At 35.8% G+C, this 22,374-nt stretch overlaps 3 protein-coding genes across 12 annotated transcripts in view; 2 read left to right on the plus strand and 1 right to left on the minus strand.

Moving 5' to 3' along the window:
- LOC119073409 (filamin-A) overlaps positions 1 to 15,359 on the plus strand; it is a 31,735-nt gene extending 16,376 nt beyond the window's left edge. For 2 of the 8 annotated variants that reach the window (XM_037178848.1, XM_037178849.1), the window contains 16 exons: positions 81 to 647; positions 1,052 to 1,856; positions 1,926 to 2,079; positions 2,146 to 2,313; positions 2,376 to 2,506; positions 3,184 to 3,316; positions 8,336 to 8,443; positions 8,504 to 8,612; positions 9,114 to 9,254; positions 9,314 to 9,483; positions 9,550 to 9,789; positions 9,852 to 10,560; positions 10,619 to 11,052; positions 11,123 to 11,564; positions 11,624 to 11,830; positions 13,150 to 13,790. In XM_037178848.1, the coding sequence (XP_037034743.1) occupies positions 81 to 647; positions 1,052 to 1,856; positions 1,926 to 2,079; positions 2,146 to 2,313; positions 2,376 to 2,506; positions 3,184 to 3,316; positions 8,336 to 8,443; positions 8,504 to 8,612; positions 9,114 to 9,254; positions 9,314 to 9,483; positions 9,550 to 9,789; positions 9,852 to 10,560; positions 10,619 to 11,052; positions 11,123 to 11,564; positions 11,624 to 11,830; positions 13,150 to 13,334 (4,703 nt within the window). In that variant the 3' untranslated portion in view covers positions 13,335 to 13,790. Of the gene's footprint in view, positions 1 to 80; positions 648 to 1,051; positions 1,857 to 1,925; positions 2,080 to 2,145; positions 2,314 to 2,375; positions 2,507 to 3,183; positions 3,317 to 6,065; positions 6,260 to 8,335; positions 8,444 to 8,503; positions 8,613 to 9,113; positions 9,255 to 9,313; positions 9,484 to 9,549; positions 9,790 to 9,851; positions 10,561 to 10,618; positions 11,053 to 11,122; positions 11,565 to 11,623; positions 11,831 to 13,149; positions 13,791 to 14,933 lie in introns of those variants that run through there. The other 6 variants (XM_037178851.1, XM_037178852.1, XR_005087039.1 and 3 more) reach the window with 5 other exon arrangements.
- A 1,497-nt stretch (positions 15,360 to 16,856) lies between these two features.
- On the plus strand, positions 16,857 to 20,404 carry LOC119073410. Of its 3 annotated transcripts, XM_037178858.1 has the most exons (16): positions 16,857 to 16,987; positions 17,053 to 17,163; positions 17,233 to 17,319; positions 17,378 to 17,416; positions 17,484 to 17,561; positions 17,622 to 17,916; positions 17,977 to 18,476; positions 18,547 to 18,600; positions 18,659 to 18,718; positions 18,791 to 18,866; positions 18,991 to 19,022; positions 19,090 to 19,191; positions 19,255 to 19,464; positions 19,526 to 19,560; positions 19,765 to 20,137; positions 20,196 to 20,404. In XM_037178858.1, the coding sequence occupies exons 1-16, from the start codon at positions 16,949 to 16,951 to the stop codon at positions 20,367 to 20,369; spliced, it is 2,265 nt and encodes a 754-aa protein (XP_037034753.1). In that variant the 5' UTR covers positions 16,857 to 16,948; the 3' UTR covers positions 20,370 to 20,404. The 3 variants fall into 3 exon arrangements, with proteins under 3 accessions (XP_037034753.1, XP_037034751.1, XP_037034752.1); XM_037178856.1 differs by having other exon boundaries at positions 17,622 to 18,476; XM_037178857.1 differs by having other exon boundaries at positions 17,622 to 18,476; positions 18,562 to 18,600.
- Positions 20,405 to 20,447: 43 nt separating this feature from the next.
- LOC119073183 (EH domain-containing protein 3-like) lies at positions 20,448 to 21,389 on the minus strand. The gene has a single exon (XM_037178490.1). The coding sequence runs from the start codon at positions 21,387 to 21,389 to the stop codon at positions 20,448 to 20,450; it is 942 nt and encodes a 313-aa protein (XP_037034385.1).
- Between the last annotated feature and the right edge of the window lie 985 nt (positions 21,390 to 22,374).

A 22,374-nucleotide genomic window follows, 5' to 3' on the forward strand; every position in this document is an offset into this window, starting at 1 on the left:
CAATGAGCGTCCTAGATCTCTTTAAACCGTAATTTTGTGCCAAAATAGTTCGATATTAAGTTCATTTTGTATAAATACAGCCGCCCCTGTAAATAGTCTCCAGCAATTTAGAGTTATAACGGAAGGTGTTCGCAAAGCTGATTTAGCCGTTACAATAACCAGTCCATCAGGCACTAGAATACGTGCACATGTAATACCAACAGCTGAAGGTTTTCTTGTCAATTTTACGCCGACACAATTGGGCGAATATTTATTAAGCGTTTGCTTCGGCGGAACACCAATATCCCCATATCCGTTCCGATTGCAATGTTTAACCGGAAGTGATTCGGGTAAAGTGCATGCCAATGGTCCTGGATTGGAACGTGGTGTGGTTGGTCAGCCAGCCGAATTTTTGATTGACACTCGCGGAGCAGGTCAAGGAGGACTGGGTGTAACGGTTGAAGGGCCATGTGAGGCTGCAATAAACTGTCGAGATAATGGCGACGGAACGTGTAATGTGGCCTATTTACCTACCGAAATGGGTGATTATACCATCAATATTACGTTCGACGATAAACACATTTATGGATCGCCGTTTCAAGCAATTATTTCGCCACAGCCCAATCTGAAGAAAATCAAAGTGTCTGGAATCGGAATACAACCACATGGTAAATTGTCGTGTGGTTGTATCGTGTCGTGTTGTGACTTTTTGATAGCGTTCTGAATTTCGTTGTTGTTTTTGCATGAGTTGAAATAACTGCCCTACTAATCGACGGTTTGATATAAGAAAGGTGTAGTTTGTTTTTATATATTCCGATCGTTGTTCTGTAACGATGTATGTGTAAAGCTTTACCGGTGATCAGCTTCTGTTAAATGCGACATGGAAAACTCATAAGTATAATAACGAGAGCCACAGAGAAAAGGATAAAACTAAACAGAATCCTGACGTCCACTAATAACTCCTGACATTAAACAATACCTGAGTGCAACGCTTAAATTGATTTTTTTTTGGAATAACTAAATGAAGACGAATCATTTCCCTGTGTATATTTAACTCATTTCTCATTTGCAGGTGTAATAATGAACGCTTCAACCGACTTTGTGGTTGATATGAGCAAAGTTGGAACGGACATCGATCAGAGCAAGCTCACATGCTCGATTTTCGATCCACGTGGCAACACTATTCCAAGTAAATTGATGCCAGGAAAAACCGATGAAGAATACCGTATCATGTACACCCCATTCGAAGCCGGCCGACACACGATCGAACTGCTGTATGATAATGCACACGTTCCCGGTTCGCCGTTCGTCGTTCACGTTAAAAGCGGTTGCGATCCAACTCGATGCAAGGCCTATGGTCCCGGATTGGAGAGAGGAAATACGGGCAATCCTTGTAAATTTATTGTCGAGACACGAGGAGCAGGAACCGGTGGTCTGAGTTTGGCTATAGAAGGACCATCCGAAGCGAAAATGACATGCATCGATAATAGAGATGGTTCATGCGACGTCGAATACCTACCAACCGAGCCTGGCGACTATGACATCACTATCCGTTTCGCTGACAAACATATACCCGGATCGCCATTCAAAGTGACCGTTGATGAAACTGTGGATCCGTCGAAAGTGAAAGTGTACGGTCCTGGAGTCGAACACGGTGAAGTGAGAGAAGGTGTGAAAACATACTTCAATGTTGATGTTGGCGATGCTGGTCCCGGTAAGATTGCTGTGAAGTTGAACAATTCCGAGGGAAAAGCGTTGGACAGTGTTCGCGTCGAAGACAAAGGAGATGGCCTGTATGCAGTGCATTTCATTCCACCAAAAGAAGGTTCCGTGATTAGTGCGAATGTTGAATTTGCAGATCAAGAAGTTCCGTGCAGGTAAGTCATTACTTTTTATGCGAAAGTGTAGCCGTTTCTAATTCAGTTCAATAAATCTTACATGCACAGTCCGTTCGTCATGACCGTGTTCCCCAAATTCGATACGAAAAAGGTGGAGGTATCAGGTGACACAAATAAGAAGAAATTGCCGGCATCGCTTCCTGCCAAATTTCAAATCGATACGAAAAAAGCTGGCAAAGCTGATATCAATGTAACAATTAAGGTCTGAAATGTGACATTCTCTTACACTTTATTCAGTGAGATAAAACGGAAAATATCGTTTTTACAGAATCCTCAAGGAAAAGCATTGGTCCCTAGAATGGACCAGATTGAAGATGGAACCTACGCTGTCAGTTTTATTCCAGACGAATGTGGCCCGTACAATGTTAGCATCAAATATGGTGATAAGGATGTAGTCGGATCACCATTCATTCTGCAAGCTCATCCTACGGGAGAGGTAATTTTAAGAAAATAATTGCCAATTGGGGATGAAAAATTAAAGAAAAAAAATGAATTCAGGCGAACAAGTGCAAGATTGTCGAAAATGCTCCAAAAGTCCAAGAATTCGGAAACAAGTCAAGAGTTACCGTTGACGCAAGAGAAGCTGGCGATGGGGCTGTTACATGCAAAATTATTTCGGATACTGGAAGGTAAGATCTTAAAGTAAAACGTTTTGTATGTGGACAAATCTGTGCACATATGTCTAAAAAATGTTAAAGCTGTTCGTTAAGTAAGAAACTAGAAAATTTTTCAATTTCTTCTAAATTCAGCACTTAAAAATATTCATAGCCAACAACAGCAGATTTGTACTTATCAAGCTATTATATGCGTAAAACCAGCTGTTGTTAGTTGTGCACATGAAAATTATGAAAAACTCTAGACTTTATCTAATTTCCTTAAATTTCCCAAAAAATATTTTTGTGAAAATTTGAAAAAATGGAGGAAAATGTGAGAAAATATGGGAACTTGTTTGCCCAAATATCGCTCCGGATAATAAAGGAAAGTTTTATGTCTCAATCCTAACACAGGCAAATGTTTGAATGATGACTATATAGTGGATGAAAAACGGGGTATCTTGACTGCCATATCACCATAGGGATCTTGATTCAAATAAGTTAACCGATTTCTGAATAAATAAAAAAAAATTGCATTCACTCTAAAAGGGTGCTCAGATAAAATGTCGCTTCATACGGCTTTGAATAGTAGTGTGAAAAGTGAACTGTGAATGCTAACTAAACAGGGAATCACGAAATCTTCGTATTAATTTGAACCCAAGCGAAAGCAAAAACATAATTCCCAACTTAACAGGAGTTAAATTTTGTTACAGCGATGTGGACATTGATATAATTGAAAAGGATGGCTTCTTCGACATATTCTACGTACTGAATGATCCCGGCGATTACGATTTGGACATCAAATTCGGTGGAAAGAACATACCGGATGGTACCTACTCCGTAAAGGTATAGCTCGAAAAGAGATTTTATTTACAAAAATTTAAATGATTCTCTAGTCAGCCTAGTCAATTTCTATACTACACAATAATACCAGTTCTGTCAGTTTAAACAGTTTTACATATATATGTATGTCAATTTTTTTTGTGTTTTAAATAAGTAGAAAACAAAACGAAAATAATGTAATTTTGATTCAAATGGAAATTGTAAATTTATTCAAAAAAAACAATCAATTTAATAAAAAAAATGTGTTGGACAATAATAACTTCAATTTTCAATAATTGTATACACTTCCACCTGCATGATGTGTTGCATGATAATTTACTTTTTTAGTTTTTTTTAAACCAACATTTTTACTATTCAAATTTCTTTAATTTTTATTTTTTGCCAACTTTTTATTTACAAACATCCATTTTATTCGCCACCAGTTCAATCGACAACACACTAACACATTATTTCACATTTTGATTTGCTTCTTTTTTGTTTGTTATTTTGAAAACATTTTAAGTTGGAAAATGCTATAAAAAGCGAACCGAACCTGAAAATTTTGTATTTAAAATCGCTAAAATATCGCACACATACATAATACAACATTAAATGAATGTTTAGTTTCTTTACTGATTTTTTGTTGTTGTTGTTTATTACTTACACAAATTGATATGCATATATATGTAATATGAAAAGAAAATAATTATTTTTCTTGGATGAAATTTGTAAAAAAAAAAAAAATAGAATTTCGTTCTACCATAATACCGATCTAAGAATACCAATTTTATGATCTCGCTTTAGTTGAGATGTTAAAAATTCACTGAAAGCTTTATTGTAGTTCCACATTGAATATCGATACTCATTTTTCAACACACTCTGCCGTACTCAAACAATTGAAAATAGTATTCATTGGAGTGTGCCAAAAAGTGGGTATCGCAATTATTTGTTTGATATTAACTTTCAAATTACCAGAAAATATTTATTTGATTACCTTGAGAAGAAAATATGAATACCACCAAGAGCGAAGTTTGCGGCCAATGCTCTAGTTGAAATGTCATAATTTTCCCCGTGGTTTCCACAAAAAAAAAGGATGAAAAACAAATCAACGAAAAAACTGTTGCTTTTTAGGAATTTGAGAATTAAGATGAGAAAGTGTTTATTAAATCCCCACACCTTTTTCACGGTGGAAAAATAAACATTTTCTCAACTGAATTGTCGATTCTGATATTTAGAGGAAAACAGCCTCTTCTCATTGTATTTGAGTGGACAAAATATGAATTTTTACGCCGCCGCACTCATAATAATATATTTTGCACTTACCTATAACACAACTGCTATGAAACGTTTTAACACATTTTGCCCTTGATTATATTGTTTGTTATTAGCAAAGGTTACAGGTAAGTCTGTTAGCAGTAATGATACTCTGGTGAGCCCTCTGCAGATTATTTACAAGCAAAAGAAATCCTGAAATAAGTGGAACGTTAAATTATTCGAAATTCAAATTATCGATCATCCTAAGTGAATAGTAGTTACAGTTCTCACATCTTACGATACATAATAGTGGGACACATACAACTGAAATTGTTTGATGTATGCGGTTTGTGTTAACCCACACTGCTATTAGTGAACAATTCAAATTTTTTACATACAGTACATTTCCTGCGTCTGCAGAAAAAGCTGTTCGATTTTCATCGACAGTCTTTTAAACTCTACGAACTATGTCTCTTAAATCAGAGAAAACTATGAAAGTCGGTTTTTTTCCTTTGCATATTTCACCGTATTATGATGGTAGGCAAATAACCATAGTAATTGCCACTAGCTATACCATTATACCATATTGTGATGGTGACATTACTTGCAATTCGGCGTGGACGAAAAAATATATTGAACTTAGACAATACGGTAATGGTTATGAGAATTTTGAACTTGAAAATGTTTTAGAGGCTCTTCCAAAGAATACTGCGGCACGTATCTGACAAATTAAAGACATTTGCTAATTATGATACGCGCTACAGGTATCGAAGTGGTGATGATGAAGAAACAAAGGAACATATTATAGGGTCTTATCAATATCTTCGATACTCAATCACTGTATTAGTGTATAGTATCATCGAAATTATGACCCTGATCTTCCAACAATGAAAATAAAATTGTCTAGAAAATGTTATTTTAATTCGAATGATGATAATTTACGCATGCATAAACTGCACGCGCACTAAACGCGGTATATAATGTAGAGAGTGCAAGTGGAATCAAAGTAAGAAAATCAAAAGCGATTGAAGAAATCTGCATAGAAATAAAACTATAATTCTGAAAATAATTTTACACATGAGATTCTTGTCTCGTCAATCATCATTAAAATTGTTGAATTTCAAATAAATTATGTCGCTGAACGCTTCAATTCTAAATGAATTAATAAAATGAGCGTAGATTTAAGCACTTATTGTCCCAATGGGTTATATGAACCGTACAGAATACACAAAACATTAGCAGGCAGCGTTGTAAGTAATGGTTAAATTAATGTGGTATGAAAACGAGGAAATCCAACAGAAAACAATTAAAGAAAATGTTTAATGAAACAACAAAATCCAATTTGTTCGTTTAATTAAACATTTATGCATTTTCGCCGAAAATTTGTTGCTTTCAAGATTTACAGCTTAACTTAATGTGTGGGTTAATAATGTAGAACGTCCTCGTTTTTTCCTGCAAAATGTCTAAGTCAGGTTCAGTTAATCGTAGGTTAGTGCAATTTTCTTAGTCAATTTTCACTTCAGTTTAGAGCAGTTCAGGTACACACAACGTTTGGAAGCAATTTGTTTGCAAGATTTTTTTTATTTTGAATTCATTTTCTTTCTAAATTCAATTCAAATTTTACATTTCATTTATCCAATGTTGCGTGCATGATCGTAGTATAGCAGATATTTTTTGCCAACATATTTTTGGAGACAGTTGAATTTTTAAGACGTGAGTCAGTGTTTTGAACGAAATATTATTATGACTCATCTCGTGGTGTTTAATTATGTCTGCGTTATTCGTAAATAAATTTATTGAATATGATGAAAATTCGAGAAATTAAAACATTGTGATAAAATTTCAGAGTTGAAATTGAAATTATAATTTCTAGTTCAATTTTTACACGAAGTTTGTATTTATACAAATGAGTTTTTTCTATAGTTCCTTTTTAATCAAGTGTCACCTTAAAGGCTCTGTTAGAAATGTTTATTCTTCTAGGAAAAATGTAAACACCGAATTTTTAGTAAATGGAAATCGCCGTTCAGTTGTTCTGATATGGAGAGTTTTAGAAGTGTACAAAAGAAAAATGTTTGCATTGTAGTGAGCTTGTAACCATTTTTGAAGTGACGATGACCAATTCCAAAAGTTTAGAGCCTTTTATTAAGATAATTTGGAATCTGCACCCAGTTATAGAATTAGTAAATCGAAATTACATTAGAGTGTGAGGTGATTTAAACAAAAGTTCAGCATATTGGATACAGCCAAAAAATGGTCCTAGATTTTTTTTTTCGGATTCTTTAAACCACTTATTACATATTTAACTTCGAATGACCAGATATAGATGACTGTGGTGTGAACTAACTTTAAATGTAATTTATCAGAATTTTAATTTTGATCGTTCTAAAAAAAAAATTTGTTGGGCGGTCGAATGAACTGAATACAAAAAAAGGAAATTAATCTTAATGCCTTGGGCATGAGTTTCATTTTTTTCTTTTCGTGTTCTCAGCATGAAAAGTTCTGGACGGTTGATTTTTGGAACTTTTGCTTATCGCCCTCACTTTGTTCGGGCTACAACTCCGTCCACAAGAGATACGTAAATAACTATTAGTAAACAACTTAGTGCAGGCACATATAGAAAAGTATATGTTGAAACGAATGACGCATTTTAAATAAATGAAGTATCAGATTTAATAATTGTGCCGCGATGCGTCTGCCTGTTCTAAGAGGTTAATTATTTTCTTATTTTTGCTATGTGAGACTAATTGCCAGTTATTTACATCAATTTCGACCCTTTTTTCTAATATGATTACCAGAGAACCAAAATTTCGCAAGCTCTACACACATAAACTTTATGTTTTCTTAGACTTTAAAGAGCAAAATTTCGCATTTACTAAAGATATCTATCAAGCTACGCCTCATACCTGTATCAAGCTACGCCTGTAGAACAACACATAATTTTCACCAGATCTAGTACTTCAATATTAAGTGAGAAACTTATTCTTTTGTATATTGAAGAAACATCAAAGCTCGTCGAACCAGAAAAAAGTTTCTCAAACTATTTTGTTGGCTGTAGAACTTGATGTTGACTCCATTTTTAATATTACTTCTATTGTTTGGTAGTATCTTTTCTTGAAGACTTCATTAATTTTCTGTGGTTAATCTCATCCAGGTCGGTGTTAAAATTAGTTTTCGCAAATAACCAAAATTATTTAAATTTAGTTAAATCTATGGCCATCACTAATATTCATGTTGCCAAAAGATATTACAGATATTTTGTGTTAATTAAAGCAATAATTTTGTTTTTGACTTTCATATAACTCTCTAACGTACGTACGTACAGATTTGAATGACATGGCATTTGTTAATTTTATAGAGTTTGTCATGCTAAACAAACTGTTGCAAAACAAATGTTAGACAATTTCTTTCAAATACAATTCACATTATTATCGCACCGTCGTTCATCTCTAGTGAGACAATTTATCACTCAGCGACAAATTAATGGTAAAATATTTTACGAGAGGTAAATTAATTTTAATTTAATGGTTCGGATACGATTTTATGGGACATAATTAGGAAGATCACCTATGCTGACGTTATTAGCATTGTTAGAATTCACTACATTAAATTGATATATTTTTTCGATGTCTTGAGGTTGGTCAATTGATTTTTTGCTGTACTTAACGTTTCAACCATTTAACGTTGATTTTTCCAACTTAAACAGTTGATAGTCCTGTATTTTCACTGAAGAAGATAATTGTGCACTTTACAAATGATTCTTGTAACACAAAAACTTTTCTTTGTTAACAGGCTGTTGACCAAGTCGATAAAGCATCACGTCTAGTGAAAAAGGAATCGTCTTCTTCGTACTTCGAAGAGTCTTCAACAAAATTCGTACAACATTCTTCAAGTGAACAGGTAAGGTTTTACGGTAAGACCGGAGCGTTCGTCGATTAATTGAGGTAAACATACTTACAGTTGGTCAAAAAAGAATCGAAACCGTACTTGAACGGAAATTCCGAGCCAGCATACAGACCGATCTTGTTGGATAAACTTCCATTACCCACGACAGGAGGAAACGTTGTTGGTAAGTGTACTTATTTCTCACAGATGTTTTATGGCAATATGAAACGAAATGTGAAAGGTTGAGCTTTGGTTCATATCCTGACCACAATTTACATAAAGTTTAAAACCCTTTACCTCCTTTACAATGCGCATGATCCACACTTTCTATAATTTAAATTATTTTGAAACAAAGTAAAAATCATTTAAAGTTTAATAACCAAAAATTTCACGGATTTTCAAAGCGTAAAAATAAATCTTCCAAAATTAAACGTTTTTCGGAAATGATTCATTAATAAACGATTTAATTACGTTCGTTGAATTGAGATGTATATGGTGCCGATGCATCTGAATATAATTAAAAGAGAGAACCTTACTTTATCACACAGTGAAACGAATGGATGTAGACAAACAATGTTAAATTATGACAAAGTGTTTGAGCTATGTGAACTTGACCTAATATCCTAGAATAATGGCCATGGCAAATGCTGTCGTTGTTTATAGTTGTTATTTTCCCCAATTACAGCCGAAGTAAAAATGCCAAGCGGACGTATAGATCAACCGATAATTGAAGACAATCGCGATGGAACCGTTCGCGTTCAATATGATCCCCGTGAAGAAGGTGTTCACGAATTGGCAGTGAAATATAACGGCGAACATGTACAAGGTATAATCGGTGCTGATGCATGTATTGTAATCATTTGACTAAGAACAAATTATCTGCAGGCTCCCCGTACAAATTCCATGTTGATTCGATCGCATCTGGATTTGTAACAGCTTATGGACCAGGACTGACTCACGGTGTCACTGGTGAGCCATGCAACTTTACAATATCGACTAAGGGCGCTGGTGCTGGAGGACTTAGCTTGGCAGTTGAGGGACCTAGCAAAGCTGAGGTAAAAGATTCTGACTTGACATTGAAACATTATTCCTAATAACTACATTTTCTCTTTCCACGCTAGATTTCGTACAATGACAATAAAGACGGAACAGTCGGAGTAACATATCTTCCTACAGCTCCCGGCGAATACAAAGTTTCAGTTCGATTCGGTGATAAGAACATCAAAGGCTCACCATTCTTCGCCAAAATTACTGGTGAAGGACGAAAACGAAATCAAATATCAGTTGGATCTTGTTCTGAAGTCACGTTGCCGGGAGTTATTTCCGATGCAGATCTTCGATCACTGAATGCATCCATTCAGGTAAATTAAATGTCAAAATTTTGTCATGTGATTTCGGAAAAATGACATTATGACTGTTTCAGACTCCCAGCGGCTTAGAAGAACCGTGCTTCTTGAAACGTATGCCAAGTGGAAATATAGGCATTTCGTTCACACCACGTGAAGTAGGTGAACATGCCGTTTCTGTTAAGCGTCAAGGAAAACACATTCACAACTCTCCATTCAAAGTGAATGTGTGTGAGCGAGAGGTGGGCGATGCGAAAAAGGTGAAAGTAACTGGAAATGCTTTGAAAGAGGGAAAAACTCACTCCGAAAATACGTTCACTGTTGACACCAGAAACGCTGGATATGGCGGATTATCACTTTCGATTGAAGGACCTAGCAAGGCTGAAATTAATTGTACCGACAAAGAGGATGGCACCCTTAACATCTCTTACAAGCCGACGGAGCCTGGTTATTATATTGTCAATTTGAAGTTCGCCGATCATCATGTGACTGGGTCACCTTTCACTGTTAAAGTAACTGGTGAAGGCTCCAACCGTCAACGGGAGAAAATTCAACGACAACGCGACGCTGTTCCACTGACTGAGGTCGGTGGAGAGTGTAAATTGACGTTCAAAATGCCGGGAATAACGTCATTTGATCTTGGAGCAACCGTAAAGTCACCTAGTGGTGTTATTGAGGATGCTGAAATTCAAGAAATAGCTGATGGCCTTTATTGCGTCAATTTTATTCCGAAAGAACTTGGAGTGCATACCGTGTCCGTACGCTACACTGAAATGCACATCCCTGGTTAGAAATTCTTACACACTGCGTATACGTCCTAATCTAACAATTTTTTTTGTCTTAGGATCACCCTTCCAATTTACTGTTGGTCCATTCAGAGATTCCGGCTCTCATTTGGTAAAAGCTGGTGGTGCTGGTCTTGAACGAGGAGAAGTTGGCATACCGTCTGAATTCAATGTTTGGACGCGAGAAGCCGGTGGCGGTTCTTTAGCTATCTCAATTGAAGGACCAAGCAAGGCCGAGATCGAATTTAAAGATCGTAAAGACGGATCGTGCAACGTCGCTTATACAGTTACTGAACCGGGTGAATATCGCATCGGTCTCAAATTCAATGATCGCCATATTCCTGATTCACCACACAAAGTTTACATTTCCCCTGCCATGGGCGATGCACACAAATTGGAAGTTGCACAATTTCCTCAAGGTGCCGTACAGGCCGACACTCCGGCTCAATTTTTAGTTCGCAAGAACGGTGCTAAGGGTGAATTGGATGCTAAGGTTTGACCAAATATTTCAGTTATACAAACTAGGCGTCTTCATTGTCAAATTTTATCCATCCATAACACAGGTAATCGCTCCATCCAATACCGAAGACGATTGCTTCATTCAAGCAATTGATCAAGATGAATACTCCGTCCGTTTCTATCCACGCGAGAGTGGAATACATAGCATTCATGTGAAGTTTAATGGTGTTCACATTCCCGGTTCACCATATCGTATTAAAGTTGGTAAGGATGTTGCTGATCCGGCGTGTGTTCAAGCAAGCGGCAATGGATTGAAAGAAGCAAAAACGGGACAAAAGTCCGATCTCATCATCGATACGTGCAATGCCGGATCTGGTACGCTGGCCGTTACTCTTGATGGTCCATCGAAAGTGGCAATGGATTGCACCGAAGTCGATGAAGGTTACAAGGTTCGATACACACCGCTACTTCCCGGAGATTACTACATGTCCATTAAGTACAACAACATGCACATCGTCGGCTCGCCATTCAAAATTATCTGCACGGGTTCGACATAATCACTGAAATGAGTAACGCCAATTTTGCTTAACGTTCAAATTGTTTAGGTGAAAGTTTGTGCGAAGAAGGTGCTCAAGAAACATCATCCGTTATCGTTGAAACGGTTTCGAAATATTCGAAGGGGAACAATAAGAATGGACCGGTTTTGCCGAATTTCAAATCCGATGCAACGAAGGTTACTACAAAGGGAATGGGACTGAAGAAAGCCTTCCTGGGAAAACAAAATCAATTTACTGTTGGTGCAACAGATGCAGGTTTGTAGTGTATACAGCGTACACTTTCATAAGTAACGACCAAAAAGTCCATTGTTTTCACTAACCGGAATTGGCTTTTCTTTTGTTTTTAGTTTTGAATTTGATACTAACTTTGATTTCGAAAATTAACTGCCGCGGTAGATCAATTTCTACGCTACATTGTTAGGTCTGCGTTTTTTCAATGAAACCTGAATGAATTCACGTTTTTGTAGTCGACGTCATCGTCCTCGATTTCTCTTTAAGAATGCTTTCCACTCAACAAAAAGTACTCCGTGTGAGAGCTGTGAAAGAGCTAGCTGGCAAGTAAACAATGCAAAAATTGAAAAAATTCAATTTTGTCTCTCACGCGGAGCCTTATCCAATCCACCTAAACAAGAATCTCTGACCTTTCAGAGAAATTTTCGTACGTCGCGGGCAGAATTTGCAGAATATTACTATCATGGTTAGCGAAAACGCCTTATCACAATGTTTGTGTGAATTGAAGAGCTTCCGAAAGTTTTCATATTCTTTTGGATTCCATTGACAAAGTGGAATATTTCAGTGAGAAGCTGAAAGCTCTTAAAAGTACTTCAAAAGCAAAGACACGAATACAATTGGTTTAACATGGCAGATTACTGACATTTAAAAAAAATCGAGCGTAGCGATTCCGGTATCTTATCCATTCAGCGTCAATCTTACCATTTTTCCGTTTTTTACGACTTTTAACAGCATTGTAAATCTCGCTTACGACCGTTTGTATTTTTGTGCAAAAGAGCTTTCACATAACCGCTTCAATTAATACAAATATTTAATTCAAAATGAAATTTCCAGCATTTTCGTAAGGGGATCCCAAGATACGTTTTTCCTTTTCAATAATTTTGTTTGCTCTATTCGTTCTACGAGTATTTCAGAGAGTATCGACTCTCTTTACGTTTCTTTTGTTGACATGTGGAACGATGTGGAACAAATGAAACTGTAGGAAGTCAAGCACATAAATGGTCTAACTGCGATGATTGTAGAAAAGGGAATGAAATAACAAATTTTTGAGAATGTAGGTCGAAATATGAAGTGAGCTAGAAAACATTTCCGTCTCAAAGGAATGCAGCAACAAATCGACAATAGTAAAAGCACCGTCGAAAGAAACTCTAATTTATTTATGTTGGCGCGTATTAATCTTCACAGCGTCTAAGCACTCCTTTTTTGTCAGCACAAAACCCTCCTCTCCACTTTTACCCTCTACCACTGACAATTTCAATTTCATTTCCTCACGTTTCATCTTTTATTTTATGCTCTGAAATGTTTTTGCTGTTTATTTACTTTCGAATATCATTTTATTTTAGGCAACAACATTCTGTATATCGGTATGTATGGTCCGAAGGGTCCATGCGAAGAAGTCCAAGTCAAACATATGGGACGTAACATTTATCAAGTCAATTACTTTGTACGCGAAAGAGGAGAATTTATTTTGATAATTAAATGGGGTGAAGAACACATTCCTGGATCACCTTTTAGAGTCGAAGTTTAGTGATGTGGTGGTATAACCTGAATAGCGTACCGTACAATTTATCAAGTTTTTTTTTATTATCAATCCATTTTATATTTTACTCTTCTGGTTAAAAGCAACGAAAACGCAATCTTAGAAGTTTAGCTTGGAAAACGAAATGTTCTTTTTTTTGCCTTGCACACGACCACTGCAAAATAAATTTGTATTTTTTTTCTGCTGCTAATTTTATTTTTAGTTCATGGAACAGTGAAGAAATTATCTTAGCCATATCGTATGCATATAATACTTTATAACTATAAACAATGTCGACCGATAAAAATATTTTAAATATTTAATCTCATGGATACTGAACGTATACTTTCGCGTTTAATATTTTTTTTCAGTCAATCGAAAAAGAACGAAATAGAAAGAAACAAACAACAAAATGTAAAGTCAATGTTGATTTTTTGTTTAAAATAAAACTTATTGATTCAAAAATTAAATTGACTTTTTAGCAAATACGCAAAGTGAAGACGGCCGATTCGATCTTCTTCAACATATAAATCCAAGCAAAATCCAAAATAAAAATAAAATTTTCCTTGATCCATTAAAAATTTAGAGAGATGTGCCTGCTATTACATAGCCCAGGAAACGAATGTGATAATTTGTCCAATCTTTGAAATAACATAGGAATAAATGGGATATTGTACAGCAATGAAATTAGTTTATAACTTCCATCACCACGCTAATGATGATATCTCGTATTGGCAGTAATAATTCGCTTACTGATCTTAATGGTCCCTCGAATACTTCAATCATATAATGTCAAATCTATTACCTCATCTGTTGGAAGTACCGCTTTTTGTGAGGTTATTGCTGCAACTTCATAACATGCATTTAAAAGGGAATGCTGAACAGACTCAGCTCGTATTTTGCTCGGATTGTATCTTAAGTTTTTATCTTGATGATTTTCGCTGCTGATTAACCCAACCGCTCGTTGTGTTCATGCCGCTAATAATAAAATTTTGAAGGCGATTAAATTGCAATTAACATTTTGTAGAACAGCCAAGTATTTATTTGTAGCGGTCTCTGCATTGTGTTCAAAGCTTCACTGTAAAACGGTTTACCAACAATAACGAAGCAAAAGTTGGAAACTAGTTTATCAGAGAAAATGTGATGAAATATCGATATGACGAGATTTCACGTGCATCGAAGTTTACTTTTAACTTCCATCTAACGTGTAAGGAAGGTCTACCACGGTGACAGCCTTGAGCCATCAATAAATACGTACAAACGAATTTGAATTTATCGTTTTGAGTCGACCGAGGTAATGAAATAAGAACTTTTGATTGTCAACAAGGTAAGTAACTGTTTACTAAAAGTTCAGCTTTCAAAGATTTTGGTAAATTCTTTTACGTGTTACGGCATGTTTCATTTTCATTTACATTGCCTAATCACGTAAAGCATTGTACTTACGAGGTTCCAAGTTGTTATTTATTCGGGTCGGGCTGTAACACCCCACTTATCAAATACACAACTTGGAACCTCGGAAGTAATATACTATTAAGTTCTCAAGAAGAGTGTTTTTGAATTAGATTGTTCCTTCATTAAACTTTCGTCATTGGTCTTTTTTATCAACAGATTTCAATCGAAGTCAGACACAAAACAATGTACAGAAAAACAGATTCGCAAAGAATTAAAATCCAGCGACATGACTTGCATAAAAGCAAACTTTTTACAAAGTAAAAGTTTTTGGTAAGTTTTGTCAAATTATAAGAAAAAAAAATCAAAAAAACTAATTCGACTCACATCATTATTTCAAAGAATACAGTCAGCAGTGGAAAGCATAATTTTGCATAATATACAAGATGAGTTTCACGATAGTAACCAGGAATAGGAATACAAATTGCTTTTGACCTATTCCGATTGAACGAAGTGTTTTGTATCATATTTCATTCATCTAAGCTCGTCGATCATAGAGCAGATCGAAATACAGTGTTACATTTTTGAATCTTGTTTTATTTACTTACAGGGTGCAGTCATAAAGTTTTAAAATTTAAAGGAAAGTTTGAATTTATTAGACATGTAAATCACGACGATCGAACTTAGTGACATATTTTCGGCCAAGACATTTTTTAAATCAATTTTTTGGCTCATTTTTGGTTAAATAGAGAAAAATATTAGAAGTTAACATTTTTGTACCTACGTTTGACCAAAAATGAGCAACTTATAACTTCATGGTAAAAAATCGATTTAAAAATTTCTCAGCCGAAAATGTGTCACTAAGTTCAACGATTCATTATTTTGTATGAAAGATTACCAAATAAAAATTAATAAAAGCATTGAATTCGTATCATTTATTAAGTCGTTGATTCAATCCTATTCGTCCATTTCGTGCAGCCTTTTCGATTTCTATAACAAGGTACAAGTCGATTTAAGTGATTCTTTTGAAAAATAGCATACCAAATGCGGACGCATTTTCTAGTGGAATCTTTTATATGTTCCTAGGACTTCGATAAAATTACCTTTCGAATGAGACCCCACTCGACCATGTACGTTTTTGTGTATCTCGAGAGATTTCAGTAAGAACAGTGTAAGTCTTCGGTTGAAAACTTGTGGATGAACAGTGTGGATGAATTTTAAACCCAATAAGTCCCTACTCAGCTCAATAATACATGTGATTACCTTTCTAATGACACCCTCTACGTCTCGTGCAACTTAAGAAATTTTTGTAAGAAAATAGCAAGTTTCGAAGAATTTTCTTGAAACCGGATTTTGGTTTCCACTAAAAAATTCCATTAGAAAATGCGTCCGATTTCGTTAGGCTGTTTATCAAAAGAATCCCTATTTAAGATGTTACTTACTGGGAAAGTAATTTTAGCATAGTCTATTGTCAACATAGTCTATGAACAATGTAAGTTATTGTAAGTAAGGGTTGAAGATGTGTGCTAATTAATCAAAAGATTCAGAATCACAATTTCCTCATAGGAATACAGTTTGATGGAGCATAACACCGTTACGCATCGTTATACGTAAATAACATGTCATTCTGAAAAATAAAGCAAAAGTCTAAGTGTACACTAGATACACATACATAAATGATCATCAGGCGAAAACTTCGGAGGATACTCAACAAGTAATGAAGAAAAGCAAGAACTAACGTTTCGATCTTACTCGTGTGATAAATTCCTAAATAAGTTCGTAGTACAGACTCTGTACTCAATGTGTCCGATACCGAAAAACGATGGTTACTTACGCCTACATCTCTCATTTAGTACGCTTTGAAAGTAGCTACGTTTGAGCACCTTTTAAGTTAACTGACCCTAACCAAGGTTGTTAAGGAGGTCACCATTGAAAGTACAAACCAGGTATGATCTGTGCATACAAACCGGAGGAAACAACTATTTCATATAAAAGTGAGTCTGTTTATATGAAATTGCTATTTCCTCCGCTTCATTCAAATGTTGACATAAGACCATACCTATAGAGTATACGTTCATTGGGTAACATAGATCTTGTCAACTACTTTTAAAAACTATCGCCACCGATTCGAATTCAATCGAGTAATCCTTCATTGTATCTACAGTTTTGTCTTTCAGATGTTTTTTCTATAAATTTGTTTTTATTCTCTCAAATTAATATTTTAATCACTCGGAATGATTCCAAGACGATATAATACAGAATCAACTCACAAAGTAATTTTGCACATTCCCTATCGCACGCATATCAACTACAAAGTTACATTTTTACGAAACTCTAGACACAAAATTTTTCGTCTGGACCAAAAATGCCAGAACTGCCAGTGTTGAGAAAATTGAATTTGAATTGGGATAGAAGATTGGAAAAGCTTCTAAATAACAGAGATGCTCAGGTGATACTAATGTGAAGGAGAATTTATGGAACCAATAAAACCACTAAATGCAATATCAACTGCTTGCAGGACGATTACTTTCAGATTTATTCAGACGCTTCAAACACAACGATCTCTACAATTTGCATAAATTCGAACAGAAGTGGATTTACGGATGTTTGTTTCGAAATTTTAATTATAGTAGATAGTGGTGGACTTACAGTTTTCCTTTCAGTCTTGTTGGAGTGACACAGACGATACTCGCAGAGATGATGTAAGCAATATTATTACATTGTTTACCACAGGAAAAATAATTGAATTCATCAAGCCATTTCATTTAGATAGTTATACGGCTGTCTGAACATGCCTTCTACAATACTAAGGTCAATCCATTTCCACAACTGAATTTCCCACCGACCGTTAGTTTATCTATTTATATCCAATTAAAGCGTTCCTTCAAGGATATTTCTCTCATTTAGATTAAATCTGAAAAAAAATTGTCCAAAATCATTGAAGATGTGGCTCCTGCAGGCGGTGTTGCAGAAGCAGTGATCGATATTCGTATCAATGAAGATGTAAATCTTATTGGTGTCGCAAGTGAGGCAGATACGTTTAGTCCTACAGTGATTCCTGACAATGGATTTATTGATGAAGAAACTGACCTTCAGAACAATCAAAAATTACCACCTGCAGAAGCTTGTAGTACAAGTAAAGAGGCAGTTGATGGGAACAATGAAGATACGGATGTCTCCCCTGAAGTAAAAGACAATCAGAGTAATTCTTGCTGTGCAATCAATGACCTAGTCAATCAGAACAACGGCTTTGTAACTGCAGATGATGTCGTAATTGAAGTTAAAGACGATCAGAGTAACAAAACGATGGCTTGTGATGTGAACTGTGATCTAGCTAACGGTCAGAACAGTAGTGAGATTGTTCTTCCTGCTGCACATGGGAATGCAAATGTTCATACAGTGACTCTTGAAGATGAATTTATTAATGAAGCTACAGATGAACCTAAAAATGAAGACATGGTTGCTCCGTCTGAAGTCACTGACAGCCAAAACATTACAGAGAATTTGATAAATACTTCAAATGAGAAGAAAAACGGATGTGACAATGAAGACCCAGTACGGGCTATTGACGATGTTACAAATAGTACTGCAGAGGAACAGAACAAAGGGGTCATGGCTGTTGAAAATATCGACAACAATGATATTATCGAAGATAAAAGTCAGACTCCCTGTTCAATCCCTGTTGATAATTCTACTCAGATTCAAGTTAATTCAACAGAAAATGCAATGGAAGAAAAAATAGCTGTTCCTCAGCTGGTTTCGGTTTGTACTTCAAATTAAACGTTTAGTTAACTTTAATCCACTTCATGGAATTTTCTACTGCGTTGTTAAGAATCTTGTTTTACAGAAATCCAGTATCGAGTCATCCAAATCGATCCGAAACTTAGTAATGAAAGAAATCGAATTTTAAAATTCTTTTTGATTAAGACACCAAAATGTTTCAGAACAACAATATAGACGAGGTGAAACGGACTAATTCCAACCCTGAGCCGGTTTCCAGTCAGGTTGCTCCATTCCTTCTTCAAATATTGATAGCTTTTAGAGTAGGTTCATCAACCACCCCTTTTCGGTTTCAGACTTCTTCGAAGAACAATTCTGGATTAGAGATGCGTAAAAAGCGATACAGAAAAACAGTTGACGCTAACCATCGTAGTAAGTTACGTTCTTTTAATATAAATTTTTAACCTCTTGAACGTTGACTAAAAAAGGACTGACAAACATCTAGTCAAACATTTTCCAGATTAAATCAAATCTTATTTTTCTCTTCTTTTTCCAGAGAATGTGCAGAGTCAACTGAGTAAATCGTCTGTAAGTAAAAATAAAATTCATAAAACGACTGAGCCAATCGATAGTCACAAAAATATTAACTACTTAGGGTTGTACTAAGGTTACATCTACAACAACTGTACAAGTGACAACGAATGACGATACAGTATTCGATGCCTTGGCAGATATGCCCGAATTCATTAACTCTTCGGTAAGATTTTCTGTGAAGTTTTAAATTTAATCTGCGTTAACAATCGAAATTTAATACGCACAGGTAATTAACCTAGCGTCATCCTACATAGAAAGCAGAATGCGACAAGAGAAAAATCAACGGACCAGATTCATTGACTTCGATAGTGCGCTTCCATCTAGTTCTTCTAGCTTTACCCAGTCATGGAGGAACGAAAAGCTCTCATCGATAGACGATGAGTACATAAGTCCACGCGAAGCCTATAAGCAGTTGAACAATTTGTTGAAGGACGGGGTGAGTCCTTTAATTTGAATTTTCAGATTTGCATATTAGATTTCAATTTCATCATCCGCAGACCAACGAAAACCTTAAAGCTGTTATGTATGACGAGTAAGTTAGGATTTTTCAATTAATCTTCATATCTTCATTGGAAGAGCCGCATTAGAAGGATTCTTTTGAAAACGTCCTTTCAAAGTTCAGGCCAACAAGATATACCCCTGGGGTCTGATTTCGTCGAGGCCGTTTTCAAAAGAATCTCTCTATTATGCCGTTACTCTCCTAAAGACTTACCTAACTACTTTAACCGTAAAACAGTTACAATGGATTCCGTTTTGATGACGACGTCGCCTCATCCGAAGACGAATTTCTTAGCGACATTGAAGATTTGAACTTGACCAAAGCAAATTGGACGCCACCGGAATCGGAATTACGTAGACAGGTTGCAATTATTTTGAAAAAAATTCACCCGCTGGAAAACAACTACAGCAGCATCATCGATGATATGCTGGTCAAATATTTGAACTATATCCATTCGAAGCAAAAAGTGGCTAAAGTCAACCGAATCGTCGATTGTGTAAATAAGCCAGTTTCTCAGCAAGAGAAAACCGAAATGTTGATCAGACGAGAAATCAACGATAAGAAATTGAATCGTGAATTTTATCATTCACCAATGGAACCATCGGATTTTGTAAGTCAAGGTCGAGTAAACGTTGTTGAGTCTCGATATTTCATTGTTTACTTTATAGACGGAACTTTGCGAGCGACGAAGGGAAGCAATTATTAGAAAATACACACGGTGCCATAACGATCGTAAGTTTTGTTACAGTTACTTTATGCGTTCGATTGACGATCGTCCAGTTAGCAATGTTGGTCGGAAAATTGCAAAATTGAAACAAGAATTGGAGTTGATTTTTGCCTAAATTTTTTATTGATTTACTGCATTGCACTTGTGTAACAGCTAAGATTAAACACAAAACTTTCTAGACCAAACACGCTTATCACTTTCTGGCAACAAATGCATTTATATATTGATTCACATTATAGACCACTTTGTCATCGAACAGCTCAATCAGTTCCGGTTTCAATGGACTTAATTTGTTAAAGTCAAACTCTTGCAATGAAATTTGCATTTTCCCTAAATCGGGAAAGTCATCGGACGATAAATTATGCGTGCACTGTATTCTATTGTAAATGGTTTGCAAATTTTTACAGAGATCCATTTTCTTCCGTTCCTTCCTCCACACTGACTTCATTTCATCGTACAGTTCATTTATAATGAATGCATGAATTTTGGCTAGACGAGCTCGTTCCAACAGTTTACTTAATTGTCTGCTCGCAGCACATTTGTGAATGCTTTCCAAATCTTTGAAAAAGTCCTTCCGTTCAGCCTGAAATAATTTTCCGTTTAATGGATAACGCAATCGATAAATGTTGAGAGGGCCCACATGAACCCTAATAGCTTCTTGACTCGGTGATTTGATCATTTTGGCTAGAGTAAACATTAGCATCCCATAAGCTCTGATAAGTTTTTGTGTATTCATGTCCGTGTTATCCAGGACGATCACCACCTTGTGTGGGTACTTTTCCATCAACTGTCTATTGGCGTCGGAAATCGTTATAATATTGGCATCGAAGAACAGTAAAATTCGTTCAGCTTGTTGGCAGAACCAATCAAAGGCTGGTGTCAAGTCATAGCGATCGATATCAGCCACATGACCATCAATTGCGATTGAATCCTTTTGCATAACATTCGGAACGTCGATTATTGACAGAGTTTCCAATAATGGTGAATTGACTGTCGTACCCTCAAAGTGATTCAAAAAATCTAATCCAAATGCAGAAAGTGGACGGAAGGGCTTCTCCGGATCGAAAACTAACATACTTCCTGATATAAGGTCCTCGTTCTCGCCGAAAACGTATGCATTAAAACACTCATCCATCGGAACGTTTGCCTTGTTTAAAGTGGTAATTATATCAACGTTCGTTGTCTGCTTTATGAAGCGACGTCTGCCAACGGTATCGCCTATGATGACTAACATGGAATTGAGTACAAAATCATAGTCGTTCAAAGGTGGCATGTGAAAATGATGAAAGTGATAATATTCCTCTAATGGAAGGAGTTTAGTTTCGTAAATTGACTTGAGTATATTCCCTTCAATGATATAATCGTCGTCAGTCTCAACACTAAGATAATGGTCCGGTTTTTGGGATTTAAATAAATTGAACATTTTCGATTTTGACACACAGCACCGAGTTCGCGTTTCACTGCACTTCTCTTATTTTTTCATAGAAAATTTTCCTCGAATAAACGCCAGCTCTTAAAATTTCGCTTCAACAAAACTGATGCATTGAAATAAAATTCGATGGCTGGTCTGATTATTATCTAGCGAAACGGATAAAATGATAAAAGTAAATTGATAAAAAGTTGATTTTTGATTTCGATTGACGCTAGAATGGCTGGATGGGTATTTTATTTTCAATATTCAGTAGCTGAGCGTTTGGTGAATTCAATTTCGAAAACACTAACACCTCTTGCATACTTAGGCCTTTTACTTTACCTTGAATAGTACAACTTATTCCAATTATTCTGAAGACAAAATGAAATTATCTGATAATTTCAGCAAAAGGACTTCACCACTGTGTATGATATTCAAGTTTTATTTTTAGTTCTTAAGTCTAGAATGTTGTTTTATTGATCTCTGTAAATACACAACATACAGAGTCACGTAGAACTCATGTGGAGCCATTTGATATCGAGTTGTAATTTTATATGCACCGCACCATGCATGAAGAGCCCATACAAAATATACGCGCTACACCGTAAAAATTCTTGCCGTCGAATAGAGAAATTTCTGAGAGGAGATCGTTGTGATATCAGAAGCGTACCCGACAAAAGTTTGTTAGAACTTCAGGAATCCAGACGAA

This window comes from Bradysia coprophila, unplaced genomic scaffold (assembly GCF_014529535.1).
Source record: "Bradysia coprophila strain Holo2 unplaced genomic scaffold, BU_Bcop_v1 contig_138, whole genome shotgun sequence".
Lineage (NCBI taxonomy): Eukaryota > Metazoa > Arthropoda > Insecta > Diptera > Sciaridae > Bradysia > Bradysia coprophila.

What these genes read in the sequence shown, in the direction of transcription:
- LOC119073410 (XM_037178856.1), top strand. Translation starts at nt 16,949, where the DNA reads ATGATTCCAAGACGATATAATACAGAATCAACTCACAAA. An exon ending in AACTGAATTTCCCACCGACC is followed by an intron (nt 17,562 to 17,621) that starts GTTAGTTTATCT and finishes TCTCTCATTTAG; the next exon opens with ATTAAATCTGAAAAAAAATT. An exon ending in CTGTTCCTCAGCTGGTTTCG is followed by an intron (nt 18,477 to 18,546) that starts GTTTGTACTTCA and finishes TGCGTTGTTAAG; the next exon opens with AATCTTGTTTTACAGAAATC.
- LOC119073183 (XM_037178490.1), bottom strand. Translation starts at nt 21,389, where the DNA reads ATGGATGAGTGTTTTAATGCATACGTTTTCGGCGAGAACGAGGACCTT.